We start from the raw sequence: 15812 nt of genomic DNA, 5'->3' as shown, positions 1-15812 counted from the left end.
ATGAATGAATATTTTTTATTTATTATTATATTAAAGACTTTTTTAGATGAATATTCTTAATAAATGTGGTATTTTTAGAAAACGTGAGATAAATTGTAAGTATTATTATAAATTCCCTTTGAATTTAATTGAACAATCATCATTTAATATAAAATATAATAAATTTATAAATATATATATATATCTACTAAAAATTGATGTTGTACATAGAATTATATGAATCGTATATACATGTTGTTGATCTTCAAAATTGATGTTAATAAATGTTTCCTAAAATATACCAAAATGTGTTTTCCTATAAGGGTCCTTATCCGATGCACTTAAGTCTGGTTAGTCAGAAGGCCCAAAGTTCATACGCAAAGGACAGAAAGGATCAGTTTTTGGGGTATCATGCTTCAAAGAACCATAATGTGTTACCTATATAGTCGCGTTATGTCAACATATTTGTCAAAATTTATTACTTGTTTCCCCTAAATTAACCCCAAATACCGAGTACAACTCGGTCGGTACCCAATCGGATCAATAGAAAAAAAGTTACAGTTGCCACGTGATCTGACACTTAAATGTCAATCGTCTGTCAAAATTGATTAATTCCATCCTAAATATCAAATTTCAAGTCAATCGGACCAATAGCAAAACAGTTATTGGTGGTCAAGTGACCTGTATCTCAAACATCAATCATCTGTCAAAATTTGACAGATGATTGATGGGACGCCATTTTGATAAATTAAATAAAATAGAAAGTGAGGTCGTCATGCGATACATTGGTTTTATGGTCCTTGAATATTATTAAGTCATTACTTCTACCGATAGTAAAGTATGGCAGCCTTTCAAGATAATCTTATTTTTCAATTTAAAATAATTAAACTTTAGGTAGGTAACACAGAAATGTAACTGTTTTACTACAAAAGATGTTAAAAATATATTCACCAGTACTCATCGTATTCATCAGTACGCACCACTAATTTCAAGACAGTAAATCAAGAGAGACAAGCATTTTGCAACATCAGCCAATTATTCTTTGACGTAGATCCATGGTAGATTCTCGCTGGACGACGTAGACTTTCTATTTCAAGTAGCCCCATAAAAAAAAAATCCAGATGTGTCAGATCGGGCGACCTGGCCGGCCACTCGTCAAACCCTCGACCACCAATTAGGGTAAAAATTAGTTAAATATTCTGCAACGTGCACTTCTGCTCAAGTGAGCGGCAATCCTTAATTTCTTGATATTTTTTTTGAGTTCCTTGTAAGGGACATTTGAGCGCACGCCACTGGCCAGGTTTGGAAACTCTAGCTCAGCTAGTTTCATTGGAAAATTAGGTCATACTTCAAGGTTACCCTACACAATTAATTTTTGACCGCTATAACAAGGACTTGACCTGAGCAAACCTAGCCAGGGCTCAAAAACTATTATAGGAAAATGTTCGAGTTGCGGTAAGGGTTGTGCTGATAAAAAAATAAATAAATCAATCATTGACGTAGATCGATCCTGACTGGGTGACCCCATAAAAAAAAGTCCAGAGGGGTCAGATCGGGCGACCTGGCCGGCCACTCGGTAGGCCCTCGACGACCAATGCATCGATTAGGGTAAAAATTAGCAAAATATTCTCTAACACTTCCGTTAAAGCATAGAAATTTTATTTAATCCTTAATCGGGCAAGTTTTTAATTTCAATAAAAAAAATATTTTGGTATATTATTACAGAGTACAAAAATTTGAATAAAAAATTAATTATTAGGGGGATTTAAATGAAATTTCATGGAGACGTTAAGAGAAGTCCCTGAATTAATTTAAAACAAAAATCGTGGAAATCGGAGCACTAGAACCCGAGTTATAGGCCAAAGAACCCAAAGTCACCTGCTTTTAAATTGAACCAATCGCCTGGAAGAGACAAATAAATTAACTCAACTGCCTGGAATAAACCAAAGATTAACCTAATTAAAAAAAAATCGATATTTTCCCTAAAGACCGTACAGCAAGTTCCACACTTCAATATTTCCCGGAATTCTCTCTAGTTTTTTCCAGACAATTCAATTCTGCCTGGAATAAATTCTACCATTTATTCCAGGATCTCTTAAAGTTATCTTCGATTGTTTCAGGCAATTCGTTAGTAAAGTAGCAAATAGTTCGATTCTGACTGGGTGACGTAGACTTTTTGTCCCATAAAAAAAAAAAGTCCAGAGGGGTCAGATCGGGCGACCTGGCTGGCCACTCGTTCGGCTTCCGACGACCAATCCACCGATTAGGGCAAAAATTAGTCAAATATTCTCTAATAACACTTTTGCTAAAGTTGTTAACGGTTTCGTTTACGAATTAATTTGAAAAAGTTCAGTTTTTTCTTTATTAATATTGTTTTTTCCAGGCAATTGAAACACTTAAATTCTTCCATTTATTCCAGGATTTTTAAGTTCTTAAAGTTAATTTTTATTTTAGTCCAGGCAATTGAGATTAAAAGAAAAATGCCTGGAAGAGATAATTAAATTAACTCAACTGCCTGGAATAAACCAAAAATTATTCTAATTAAAAAAAAACCGAGATTTTCCCTAAAGACCGTACAGCAAGTTCCAGACACCAAAAACCGTTTTGCTGATTTTCGAATATTTCCTGGAATTCTCTTGTTTTTTTCCAGACAATTGAAACACTTAAATCCTTCCATTTATTCCAGGATCTTGGGTCTCTTAATGTTATTTTCGATTGTTTCAGGCAATTAAGATAATTTATTATTTATTCCAGGCAGTCGAATAATTAACTTCAACTGCCTGGAATAAATAAATAATTAGCTATATTGCCTGAAAAATTCAAAAATAATTTTAATAAAAGGCTAAAAATGCTGGAAACAGTTGGTAGAATTAAAGTATCTCAACTGCCTGGAAAAATTAAATATTATTTTTTAAATATAAATTTTTTTTTTAATTTTTTTTATTTAATTTTTTTTTTATTTTTTATATTTTTTTATTATTTTTTAAATTAAAATTTTTTTTTAAAATTTTTTTTTTGATTTTTTTTTTAATTTTTTTTAATTTTTATTTTTTTTATTAAATATTATTTTTTATTAAATATTATTTTTTAAATTTAAATTTTTTTATTTTTATTTTGTTTTTTATTATAATTATCAGGCTAATTTTAATGTATTTTAAAGGGAAAACAAGTAAAGGAGGGTCATAAATAAATATAAAAAATTTCTTACCCAATAATTTCGTAGTACAACAACCAAAGTCCTAAGGCCACTAGATTTTTTTCAAAAAAAAAAAAAAAATTTAAATTTAAAAAATAATATTTAATAAAAAAAATAAAAATTAAAAAAAAATTAAAAAAATAAAAAAAATGTAAAAAAAAATTTTAATTTAAAAAATATTAAAAATAAATTTAATTTAAAAATAATATTTAATTTTTCCATTAAAAAAAAAAAAAAAAAAAAAAAAATTCGCTGACAAAAGACTCCATAACCTGCAAAAAATTGGAGAAAAAAAAACCACATCAGGTCCGCTTTATTTCATCAAGAGTTACAATTCCTCGTTAATTAAAATTAAAAACACACACACAAGGAAATTTAAAATTAAATTTATTTCAACTCAAATCAGTAGTAGTAGTGGTAGTAAATGCACTGAAGGGCTTTAAATGCTTCAAACAAACAAAAAAACACTTGTATTGGAAAACGTTATTACATTATAATATCGATACACCCAATAATAATAATCACCATTAGGGTAGCTTCACTCAGCCCTATTAATTAATTAATTAATTAATAATTGGATGAAGAGTTCAGGGAGGGATGATAATGATGATGGTACATTCAACTATGGTCGATTGATTATTATTATTATTATTATTAGAAATAGGTGCATCTATTGTTGTTGTTTTTTATTTTAAATAATAATTAAATTTAAGATAACTGGCCGCAATCCGACACGACGACTTTTTTATTGGTTTTGCCGGATTGCGAGCCGAAGCCCTCGATTTTCTTGACTATGTCCATGCCCTCGACGACGGACCCGAAGACGACGTGCCTGCAAAAGAGTTCACACTTAAAATGGCGCCTCGAGTAGTACCATTTGTACAGGCGCCCAAGCAACACGCGATAGTTGATCAAACGTTTATTTTTGGTTGAATTTTAACGATGAATATCGGATAAATTATTGTCCTCAGTGTTGTTATGTTTATGTTGTTATTCACGTTTAACGAGAAGGTTTATTAAACGTTTAAGTTTGGTATATTGTTTGTAAATTAAAGACGTTTATAAAACGCGTTTGCTATCAATTAAATGTTAAATATTTAATTATAGAGAACTCGTATTTAACCTAAAGTTTATAAACAAAAAACGGAGTTTTTCTCATTTTACTCGAAAATTTTGAGGTTACTTGAGAAAAGTGTAAATACAAAAATTATGAGTTTTTTATTGTCAATAAGTAAATAAATTGTTTTTTTTTTTATTAAAATGATACCCTTAGCCCCCCACCCACCCCACACACCTGACCAGTAAAAAATTGTATTCAAAAATCAGTGTTTTTTAAAATAATATGCATGAAAAACAGCCGATTTCGTCGTTAATATATAATAACATAATTTGTTCATTTCAATTTCATATAATTAAATATTAATAAAGATTTAATTAAAAAAATTGCGATTTTTCAGAAGAATTTCATCAAATATTTGAAGTGCAGTAATAAAGTTTAAAAACTAAATATTAATAGTATATGATATACGTATATTCAACGATAATAATATAATATGACGTGTTGCTTGGGCGTGTAGAACATTTGACACTACTGGTCAAATTTGAACATTTGTAAACTCACCTAAACAGTTTAATTAAAAATTTTTCGTCAAAAGATCGTCAACATAAGAAGTAATTAGATAAAAATTAAAATATTAACAGTTTTAGTGTTTTTATTGTGTTTATATTATAATTTGTTTCATTTCTATAGAAACGACAGTCATGAGCAAAAAGAGAAGACAGAACTGTCACCATTGACATTTGTCAACTGTCACGTTTGTTCTTCTTCTTATGTCAAATGTCAATTGATAATAATCAAGGAGGGCGACGATCTTCTCCTCCTCTAATCTTACCTATTGTCCAACCAGGAAGTCTTGACTGTCGTGATGAAGAACTGGGACCCGTTGGTGTCGGGTCCCGCGTTCGCCATCGACATGACTCCCGGCCCGGTATGCTTCAGGGTGAAGTTCTCGTCGGCGAATTTGCTGCCGTAAATCGATTTGCCGCCGGTGCCGTTGTGGGCGGTGAAGTCGCCCCCCTGGCACATGAAGTTCGGGATGACGCGATGAAAGGTGGAGCCCTTGTAGCCGAAGCCCTTTTCGCCGGTGCAGAGGGCGCGGAAGTTTTCCGCCGTTTTTGGTACCACGTCGGAGCGAAGCTGTTTTGAGAGAGAGAGAGAGAGAGAGATTGAACGGATCAGTTGGATACAGCTTTATCCTAACTGACTTTTATTTTGTCGAGGATTACGTCAATTATTGAACAGAAGAAGAAAATAGACTTATTTACGTAGATATTTTCTGCAAAAACGTTGTTTTTTAACGGACCATCCTTACCCACCCCATACAACTTACCAGTAAGAAATTGTTTTCCAAAATAATACGCTTGGATAACACATTTTGTTTATTTAAATTTTATATAATTATATATATGTATATTGTTAAATATTTAATACAAAAACAGTGATTTTTTCAAAGGATTTCTTACTGGGTTAATGTGTGGGGTGGGTGGGGGGCTAAGGATAGTTTTATTAAAAAACGGTTTTAATCTTTTATAAAAAAAATTGTTTTTCAAAAAACTACCTTTAGCCCTCCCACCCACCCCACATATTTTACCAGTAAAAAATTCTTTGGAAAAATCACTGATTTTCGTCTGTAATTCTTAACTCATTAACACTGTTTTTGTATTAAATATTTATATAAAAAATTATATTAAATTTAAATAAATAAAATAACTCTAGAGCACAAACAACGTATTATTTTAAAAAATAATGATTTTTCAGTAGAATTTCTTACTGGTAAATAATGTGGGGTGGGTGGGGGGCTAAGGGTTGTATTGATGAAAAACGTTTATATTGCATAAAATAATTTAAAATAAATAAGAGTAATTTTTCAAAAAAAATGTATAAAAAGGCTTCCAGAGCATGAATTTACTTGATTTTTTCGGTAAAAGCTAAAAGACATCTCAAACAAAAAACCCTTTTTTTAACAATACTACCCTTAGCCCCCCACCCACCCCACATTATTTACCAGTAAAAAATTCATTTGAAAAATCACTGTTTTATCAAATCATATATACGTGAATAAAATTGTTTATTTAAATTTGTAATATAATTTTATTTAATTTACATATAAATATTTAGCATACAAATTAAGTTATGTGTGTTATTTTGAAAAATAATGATTTTGCCAGAGAATTTCTTACTGGGTCAATGTGTGGGGTGGGTGGGGGGCTAAGGGTAGTATTTTTAAAAAAAATTTTTTTTGTTTCAGATGTTTTTCAGCTTTTATCGAAAAAATCATGTAAATCCGTGCTCTGGAAGCTTTTTTTGTACAATTTTATGAAAAATTACTCAATTTATTTTCAATTATTTTATGCAATAAAAACGTTTTCCTTTAATACAACCCTTAGCCCCCCACCCACCCCACACATTGACCCAGTAAGAAATTCTTTGGAAAAATTACTGTTTTTGTATTAAATATTTAATAATATACATATATATAATTATAACAAATTTAAATAAACAAACTGTGTTATCCAAGTGTATTATTTTGGAAAACAATGTTTTGCAAAATTTTCTATTTTTTCAAAAATCTTCCATAACTTCTTTATTTATCAATTTTCGACAAAACATTATTCTATATAATTTGTTCTATTTTTGATCAGGAATCCAAAACTAAAAGAAAATTTTCGATATTCCCAATAGTTCTCGAGAAAATTAGGAAAAACTGTTTAAAGGTTTTCCTCAATTTTCTGGAAAACTGTAGAATTTAAAAATTATTTTTCTATTGCATCTGATGCACAATGACATTCCAAACAACTTTTGTTAAAACAAATTTTTTCTCCAACCAATAGTTTTCCAGAAAAAAAATAAAAACCAAAATTATGAACATTTTCCCATGGGTACCCCTTTGGATTTTTCGAGGAAGTTTTTTCTTGGAAAATAGGCTATAACTTTTTTATGGTACATTTTTGAAAAAAGTTTTATAAGACTTTTTTGAAGCCCTTTAAGCAATTTATCCATTTTCAAAAAAAAAAAATAGTTTTATCAAAAAAAATTTTTTTCACATTTTTTACCCAAAAATTTTTCATTTTTTCAAAAACCTCTCATAACTTTTTTATTTATCAATTTTCCACAAAATATTATTCTATATAATTTGTTCTATTTTTGAATAGGAGTTCAATGCCAAAAGAAAATTTTCCATATTCCCAGTAGTTTTCCAGAAAATGAGAAAAAACTGTTTTGGAGTTTTCCTCAATTTTCCGGAAAACTGCTGGATGTAAAAACGATTTTTCTATGGCATCTGATGTGCCTTGACATTCTAAACAACTTTTGTTCTAACAATTTTTTTCTCCAACGAATAGTTTTCCAGAAAAAAAATGAAAACCGAAATTATGAACATTTTTCCAGGGGTACCCCTTTGAATTTTTTGAGGGGGAAATTTGCTCATAACTTTTTCCACGTACATTTTCCAAAAAAAATTTATAAGACTTTTTTGAAGTCCTTTGGGCGATTTATCTATTTCCAAAAAAAAAATAAAAAATTTCGAAAAAATTTTTTTTTTCAATTTTTTACCCCAAAATTTTCCATTTTTTCAAAAATCTTCCATAACTCCTTTATTTATCAATTTTCAACAAAATGTTATTCTTTATGATTTGTTCTATTTTTGATCAGGAATCCAAGGTTAAAAAATTTTTTTCGATATTCCCAATAGTTCTCAAGAAAAGGAGGAAAAACTTTTTAAAGGTTTTTCCTAATTTTCTGGAAAACTGTTGAATATAAAAATGATTTTTCTAGTGCATATGACGCGCATTGATAATCCAAACAACTTTTATTTTAACCAATTTTTTCCCCAACCAATAGTTTTCCAGAAAAAAAATAAAAACCGAAATTATGAACAATTTCCCATGGGTACCCCTTTGCATTTTTTCGAGGGAGACATTTTTGGGAAAAATGCTATAACTTTTTTGTAGTACATTTTTGAAAAAAGTGTTATAAGACTTTCTTGAAGGCTTTTAAATGATTTATCAATTTCCAAAAAAAATAATCATTTTTTTCAAAAATTTTTTTTTTAAATTTTTTATCCAAAAATTTTAAATTTTTTCAAAAATATTTTATAACTCCTTCATTAATCGTTTTTCGACAAAATGTTATTCTTTATGATTTGTTCTATTTTTGATCAGGAATCCAAAGCTAAAAGAAAATTTTCGATAATCCCAATAGTTCTCGGGAAAATGAAGAAAAACTGTTTTGGAGTTTTCTTCAATTTTCCGGAAAACCGTTGAATATAAAAATTATTTTTCTATGGCATCTGATGTGCCTTGACATTCCAAACAACTTTTGTTCTAACAATTTTTTTCTCCAACCAATAGTTTTCCAGAAAAAAAATAAAAACCAAAAATATGAACATTTTTCCAGGGGTACCCCTTTGAATTTTTTGAGGGGGAAATTTGCTCATAACTTTTTTCAGGTACATTTTCTAAAAAAGTTTTATAAGACTTTTTTGAAGTCCTTTGAGCAATTTATCCATTTCCAAAAAAATAATTAAATTTAAAAAAATTTTTTTTTTTTTACATTTTTGACCCAAAATTTTCCCAATTTTTTCAAAAACCTTCCATAACTCCTTTATTTATCAATTTTCAACAAAATGTTATTCTTTATGATTTGTTCTATTTTTGATGAGGAATCCAAGGCTAAAAAAAATTTTTCGATATTCCCAATAGTTCTCAAGAAAATGAGGAAAAACTGTTTAAAGGTTTTTCCTAATTTTCTGGAAAACTGTTGAATATAAAAATGATTTTACTAGTGCATATGACGCGCATTGATAATCCAAACAACTTTTATTTTAACCAATTTTTTTTCCAACCAATAGTTTTCCAGAAAAAAAATAAAAACTGAAATTATGAACAATTTCCCATGGGTACCCCTTTGGATTTTTCGAGGAAGATTTTTCTTGGAAAATATGCTATAACTTTTTTATGGTACATTTTTGAAAAAAGTTTTATAAGACTTTTTTGAAGGCTTTTGAGCAATTTATCCATCTCCAAAAAAAAATTAAATCTAAGGGTAGTATTATTAAAAAAGGGTTTTTTTTGTTTGACATGTTTTTCAGCTTTTACCGATTAAATCAAGTAAATCATTTTTTCAAAAACCTCTCATAACTTCTCCATTAATCAATTTTCAACAAAATGTTATTCTTTACGATTTATTCTATTTTTAATTTAGATTCTAATGCTAAAAGAAAATTTTCCATTTTCCCTTTAGTTTTTGAGAAAATTAGGAAAAACTGTCGAGAGGTTTTTGAACTATTAAACTAAAATAGACACTCGTATCTAACAGCTATTCCACAACAAATACAAATTTATATATCAACAATCAATTAAAAAAAAACCAAAAGAGACACAATAAACAATTCTTGTATTTCTTATATAAATTGAATTATATCAAGGTTCGGGAGTTGTTTCAAAAGGGGGTCGTCAGAGGCTATAGGTAGATGTGTAACTGATGTATGTATTGCATTGAAATTAATTAACCTTTCTCGAATATTTAAATAAGAAATGAAATAGTTCATTATTTTTTTTATAGCCAGAGGATATGTGCTCATATTTCCTTAAACTAAACATAATAATCACAATAATTAAATTTTAAAGCAATAAATGAATTTTTCCCTTTACAGTATTAACAAATTCAAGTCTCATTCAGATCATCGGTCCTGTTATGCAAAATAATATTGTTTATAGGCAAATTAGTTCATTGAAATAATTAATTAATAAAGTGCCTTCCCTGTATAATAGGCCATATCGAAATTCAAATTAATGCAATCGATATAAATTATAGAGTATAGAGTCCGGACATGGAATTACTACCTAGGTACATAATATTGTTTTTATTGACTGCAGTTATAAATCAAATTGCTGCATGCCTATCATTTAAGACTTTTTAATGAAAATCAATCTGAAATTGACCCAATTTAAGTCCTTTACTGTTTAATTAATTAAAGAATAAGGGCCTTATAACTTAACTGTATAAAAATTGTCAATAAAATTGAAGGATCTGTACTCGTTTGACTTATACAGCTCGGGTATGCCCCCTTTTTTTTTTTAATAGAGTTATTGCTACTTGAAAATTGCCAAATGTACTTGAATGCTATAGAAACAGCGACCATTATACTAATCACATAAATTCCTTATTAAGCATGCAACAAGACTTGCACCTCCTACATAACCTAAATAATAAAAAAAAGATCCTTGAATTCACTACACTTTGATCTGCAAAGGAAGGATTTAACGAGTCATCGTGAGCGCATGGTTCTTTCCATCACAAACAAAAATAGGAATTAACAAAGAATGGCCGGCGATTTTATGAAGGAATCTCGCCGGTGTTATGCACACGTGGAAGCTGCACCTTTTAATAATTACTCGATAAACCGCTTTATTGCTTTTAAAACTTAATTAAAGTGTTAATAAGTGGATACATTCTAGAAGCATCATCATGGGAGGACCCAATGATGAGCAGAAGAAGAAAACGTGACCGGGCAACGATAACGGAAAATTCCCAAAAAAAGAACGGAACTTACCTCGATAACGATCCGGCCCAAGGGCTGACCGTCGGCGGACATATCGAAGAAAACCCTCGGCAGACCCATTTTCGAACACAAATTCCTTAAAGTCGTGCAGTAATTAGAACCGCTGACAACAGCAAACGCAAATGGTGTGACTCCGCTGTGAAGGGAAACAGAGGACGCTACGCGAGACAGAACGCCCAACAGCGCCATCTTTACCGGAAGTATGCGCCCTGTCAAACCAATGACAAACGGTCACTTGTCACCCGTCAATTCGGACAGTCAGTCGTTAAGGCGCGTACAAACGCGCGCGCGATCACGACGCTTTTACGCGAATAATCATTTTAATCGCCAAAGTCTCTAGGCAAGGGATTAAGATTATGTTTAAGAAAAATTGTTAAATAAATTGGAACCTCAAATCTGTTTGTAAGGATTTTCTAAAGGCCACTCACTACACAAGACCTAATTTCAATCTGCAGCGTAAAATGTGCAGTGTCGCGATCAGGCCACGCATCAATGCAATGAAATAATTAATGAAAACATCTTGTCGAACTTGCATTGTCTTATTTACTTAATCATATTAACAGTATCTTCACTATGAGTCCAACCATCCTGCAACCACCAAAGTAGGCATCATAAGACCCCTCTACAATAGAGCTCGAACCATCTGTAGAAGCGACGAGGATCTTAAGACTGAAGTGGATACCATCTACAACAGAATGGATATCCAAAGAAGCTAATAAGTAGGACGCGTCCAAATCAAATCAGAGACGAGGCCACCACGACAACCAGACATTTACCCATACCTTACATTAGGGGTACATCGGAACAAATCCGACGCATTGCCAGCAAGTACAATATTAGAACTGCCTTTAGATCTAGCACCACTATCAGAAGCGTGGTATCAAAGACCTGTTGGATACAAAAAATTGCGTCTACCAGATCCCATGTGAGTGCGGTGACTTATACATAGGTGAAACGAAGCGCCCCCTAGAAGTCAGAGCGAAGGAACATCGCAGCTGGACTCAAAGAGGATAGGTTTCCAAATCCGGAGTAGCAGAGCACGCGTGGCATAATGGACATAATATCCATTGGTCAGAAGCCAAGATTCTGCACAAGGAACAGCACTAGCGAAAGAGGAAGTTTTCATTTCACAGAATCAGGGGATCTTCAGCCAGCCAAGCGTCGATGTACCCAACATCTGGAAGCCTCTACTCTCAGGACAGTGTAGGATCTAGAGAGAGGCGTGTCCTCTCCCCAACTCTTTTCACGGATGACTTTCCTTTCCACATCGCTGCACATATCTAGTATATAAGCCTACAGAATAGTAGTTTGCTGTCAGTTTATACTTCACACCAACCGAAACGTCGTGTTACATTAAATAAATAAGACAATGCAAGTTCGACAAGATGCTTTCACTGTACCATTGTTCTTCAAAAACAGAAATAATTAATCTCTTCATTTTTTTTTTTACGAGAAGCTCATTAGCATATAAATAATGAGTTTCCGATAGTTGGATGGGGCGCAATTAATGGACTCTTTTATTGGCCTCCTCGCTCACCGGATTTAACGCCTTGCAATTTTTTTTGTATGGGGCGGTTTAAAAGAGCATGATGGAGCAGTAAATACTCCGAAAGAACTTGGAGCGCATTGAAAATGGACGTTTTGGATTTATTTGCGAACCTTGTAAAACGTCGAGCAGCAAGATTGTGTGTTATTCGAACTAATGGGTACGATTTCGAACAATTTTTGTGAAAACGGTAACCAATTAACTTAATAAAGGTGTTTTTTTTTCAAATAATGTGAAGTAACTATTCATGGAAACACAACGAGAGGAAAGTCCTAAATACAAGCACAAGAGGAAAGTCCTATGTTACTCTTGGAGTGGCGCTTGTGCGAAGATATTTGTGGGCGTTTATCTTGAATCGCTGCAGGTTGTATGCGTCGGGAAATATGTGAGGTGGAAGCCCGTTCCACAAAGAAGATGAATGAGTCCCGATACAGCGACGTCCTTGGGGTAGGCAGGTGCAACTGCTAGACGCGTCCTTCTAGCCGAAACAGCCCTGGGTGGAATCAGGCCTGCCAGCTCAGAGGAGCACTTACCGTAATAATAACGGTAGTATAAACAGAGGTCAGCCAGCTTTCTCCTGTGCTCCAGACTATACAGACTCTTTGTCAGTTCTGGTTTGTCGATAAGACGAATAGCTCTCTTCTGAAAAGAATCCAGCAGGTTTAAACTATGCTTGGGTGCAGAGCTCCAGACATGCGAGCAATACTCGAGGAAGGGCGTATTTGAGCCCTATAAAGAGTCAGCAGCTGTTCTCGTTGTTTGAAAAGCACTCCGAGTTTTTTGGAAGCCGCCCTGGCGACCTCGGCAACGTGGTCATGCCAGGACACACTGTTGATGACCTCGACTCCTAGAAGATGTAAAGATGATTTCATTGGCAATGTTTTCCCTGCCATAACCAGCTCCGGGCCACCAAGGTTAGTCTTCATCGTAAATACTGCAGCCTGCGTTTTTTTTGCGTTAAAATTGACCAGATTGTTACCGCCCCACTCCAAGATTGCTCTAATATCGTTGTTGATTGAAGCTACTTGTTGCTGCCTAAGATTCTGAGACCTTGCGGCTGTCGTTGGTTTGGCGGACTTAAATGTGGAAATAAGTGCAGCTATCGTCCGCGAAGCTGTAGATTGGATTGACAGTGGTTCCTAGCAAATCGTTGATATATATCAAGAAGAGGGTGGGAGATTCTTGAGAGACTCCAGCCTTAATGTTAAATTTGTCGGAGAGGTATCCTTCAAGAAAACTTTTGATCCAATTCAATAATGAGTTTTCTACGCCGATTGAGGAGAGCTTGGTTAGTTGCCACACTCTGTCAAATGCCTTGGAAATGTCAAGAGCGACTGAGCGGGACTCGCCGTGCTTCTCCATGGCCTCCGTCCACAAGTGTGTGACGTAAGCCAGAAGATCGCCGGTGGATCTAAGCTTTGATGATCGCTGATTAGTCCAGATGATTGCAGATATCTTAACAGTAGTTGTTGGTTGACTGCTTTCTCCATAATCTTCGATATTACTGGAACTAGTGCAATTGGAGGGCATCGTCTTCTTACCCTTTTTGGGTACAGCTTGCACTCGAGCAGTTTTCCAGCTTGTTGGAAATTGGCCCTGTTTATACCTGATGCCGTGAACAGTCTACATAAGGGAGGAGTCAATTCGTCTGCACAACGTTTTAGTTTTTTAGTTGAAAGACAACAGTTTTGGGACTAAAGAACTTTTTGTGCAGTGGGATCCAGGCTGCGTGTTTGTTCTTCAAGGTAGTAAGCACTCACTTTGAACCTGAATATCTCAAAAACTAACGGACGTATTTTGATGAAATAAAAAGCATACTATGAAGAAGTCAATTCTTTACAAGTATTATGCAAACATTAGTTCTGAAACTAAAGACAATGACAAACAAAAAAATATACATATTTCCCTTTCTAAATTATAAGGAGACTTTCTGTAACCTGAAGAAGTGCGATTTTGATTTTATCTTAAGCGAGTTCTGAAGTTTATTGGACACTGAAGCAGCATTAAAAGAGACGATAACGAGGAACCGAACATCTCAGATCAACGTCGTGCTCATCTCTTCGAAACTTGAAGGGTAGAGAAGGAGGTACAGAGTGTTTTTATCTATGTATGGAACCAACTCTTGGACTATTATTCCAATCCACAAGTTCCTAGTCAAAATATTGGTTTTTCGGAATAATAAGGAAACTTCATGGCACCATTGACTAAATTTCTATTCAAGTTTTAATTAATGGCTTATAATTATATCGACCTCTTCTCAAATAAACATAAATTTAAAAAGTTGCGCCGTCTAAAATACTCCTCCGAGAACTTTGGCATTCCGTAATTGATTTCGGCACCCACCAAAATCTTTAAATAATTTAGTTCTCATTAACAAATACGCTTTAAACATCCCGATATGGGGTGATAAAAATGCCTGGAAGAACCAAGAAATTACCCAAAGTATCGAATCCAGTTCACCCTATAAGCCTCAGGCATTTCCTCCTCTATACCCGTGACCTGACTAGACTAGAAATGAACGAATACGAAGCAAGGGCAAGACTATTATAACATAATAAATTATATTATATAGGCAAATATATAGCTGCTGCATGCGTGACACTTGGAAGTTGGTCGAACAGGTGTCGGGATCGACAGCACCACACGGCGACTCGCTCCACAGTCACACTTATGGTCCGTATCTGTCGCTAGCTAAAGCTGCTTTTAAGCGCTGACAAATTATTAGTTTTTAGACCGTTAGACCGTTATTAGTTTTGTTCGCTCCCCCCCCCCTCCCGGCCCCCTTTTGATTGGGTAAGAAATTAGTTTTAGTTCGTTTTTGTGTTGCTTGTCGTGCGATTAATTTGCTTTAAAAATAGATTCTTGATAATTACTTAAGTGTGAGGGAAGGAGTAAGGATATTTCGATTGATTTGAGAGTGGGCAGCCTGGCCGAGCAAGTTTCTTCTAAGGAGGCGGAGTTCAGTAGACCCAATAATAAAGAGGTACAAGTTCGACCTCATAAAAAAGCCAAAATATGTATATAGGTTTATTTTTATTGAGACTTTTGAATAATACACAATTTATTAAAGATCGCTATCACTGAGAAACACGCGAAGTCAGTCGAACACAAGTTTTATCTCTTTATATGAATAAAATAAGGCCTGTATATGCCAGGAACGAGGGGTCACACAGTTATTTATTTATCCCCGATTATTTTATTATGCGGGAAATTCCTGTTTTAAGTAAATGCCACTTGAAATCGCGCTTGCAACCCGACAATTCAATTTAGAGAGTCGTGTTAACTGACGAACAATTTCAGTGCGATTTTTACATTACTGCTCGGTTCTATATAATATGTATTTCCATTTTTATTAAGGTTGCGTGCCCTCGATTGGGTTTTTTTTTAAATAAATTACTTTTCCGAAAATAATCGAATACGAAATTTATGTATTAAGAGGATAGGCCTCGAATTCACACATAAACGGTCA

The 15812-nt window shown here is 33.2% G+C and overlaps 1 protein-coding gene across 1 annotated transcript; it reads right to left on the bottom strand.

Moving 5' to 3' along the window:
• Nucleotides 1-3545: 3545 nt before the first annotated feature.
• On the bottom strand, nt 3546-11002 carry LOC126747881 (peptidyl-prolyl cis-trans isomerase). Its single transcript, XM_050456795.1, has 3 exons — nt 10789-11002; nt 5068-5372; nt 3546-4007 (listed from the first exon to the last, which is right to left on the bottom strand). The coding sequence occupies exons 1-3, from the start codon at nt 10984-10986 to the stop codon at nt 3884-3886; spliced, it is 627 nt and encodes a 208-aa protein (XP_050312752.1). The 5' UTR covers nt 10987-11002; the 3' UTR covers nt 3546-3883.
• Between the last annotated feature and the right edge of the window lie 4810 nt (nt 11003-15812).

This window comes from Anthonomus grandis, chromosome 20 (genome assembly GCF_022605725.1).
Source record: "Anthonomus grandis grandis chromosome 20, icAntGran1.3, whole genome shotgun sequence".
NCBI classification, from domain to species: Eukaryota; Metazoa; Arthropoda; class Insecta; order Coleoptera; family Curculionidae; genus Anthonomus; species Anthonomus grandis.
Note: the sequence above shows the minus strand (reverse complement) of the source record. Positions and strands in the feature narration are given on the sequence as shown.

Coding starts and splice junctions, on each gene's coding strand:
- LOC126747881 (XM_050456795.1), bottom strand. CDS start 10,986: ATGGCGCTGTTGGGCGTTCTGTCTCGCGTAGCGTCCTCTGTTTCCCTT. Junction 5,373..10,788: donor TGGGCCGGATCGTTATCGAG/GTAAGTTCCGTT, acceptor CTCTCAAAACAG/CTTCGCTCCGACGTGGTACC. Junction 4,008..5,067: donor ACTTCCTGGTTGGACAATAG/GTAAGATTAGAG, acceptor ACTCTTTTGCAG/GCACGTCGTCTTCGGGTCCG.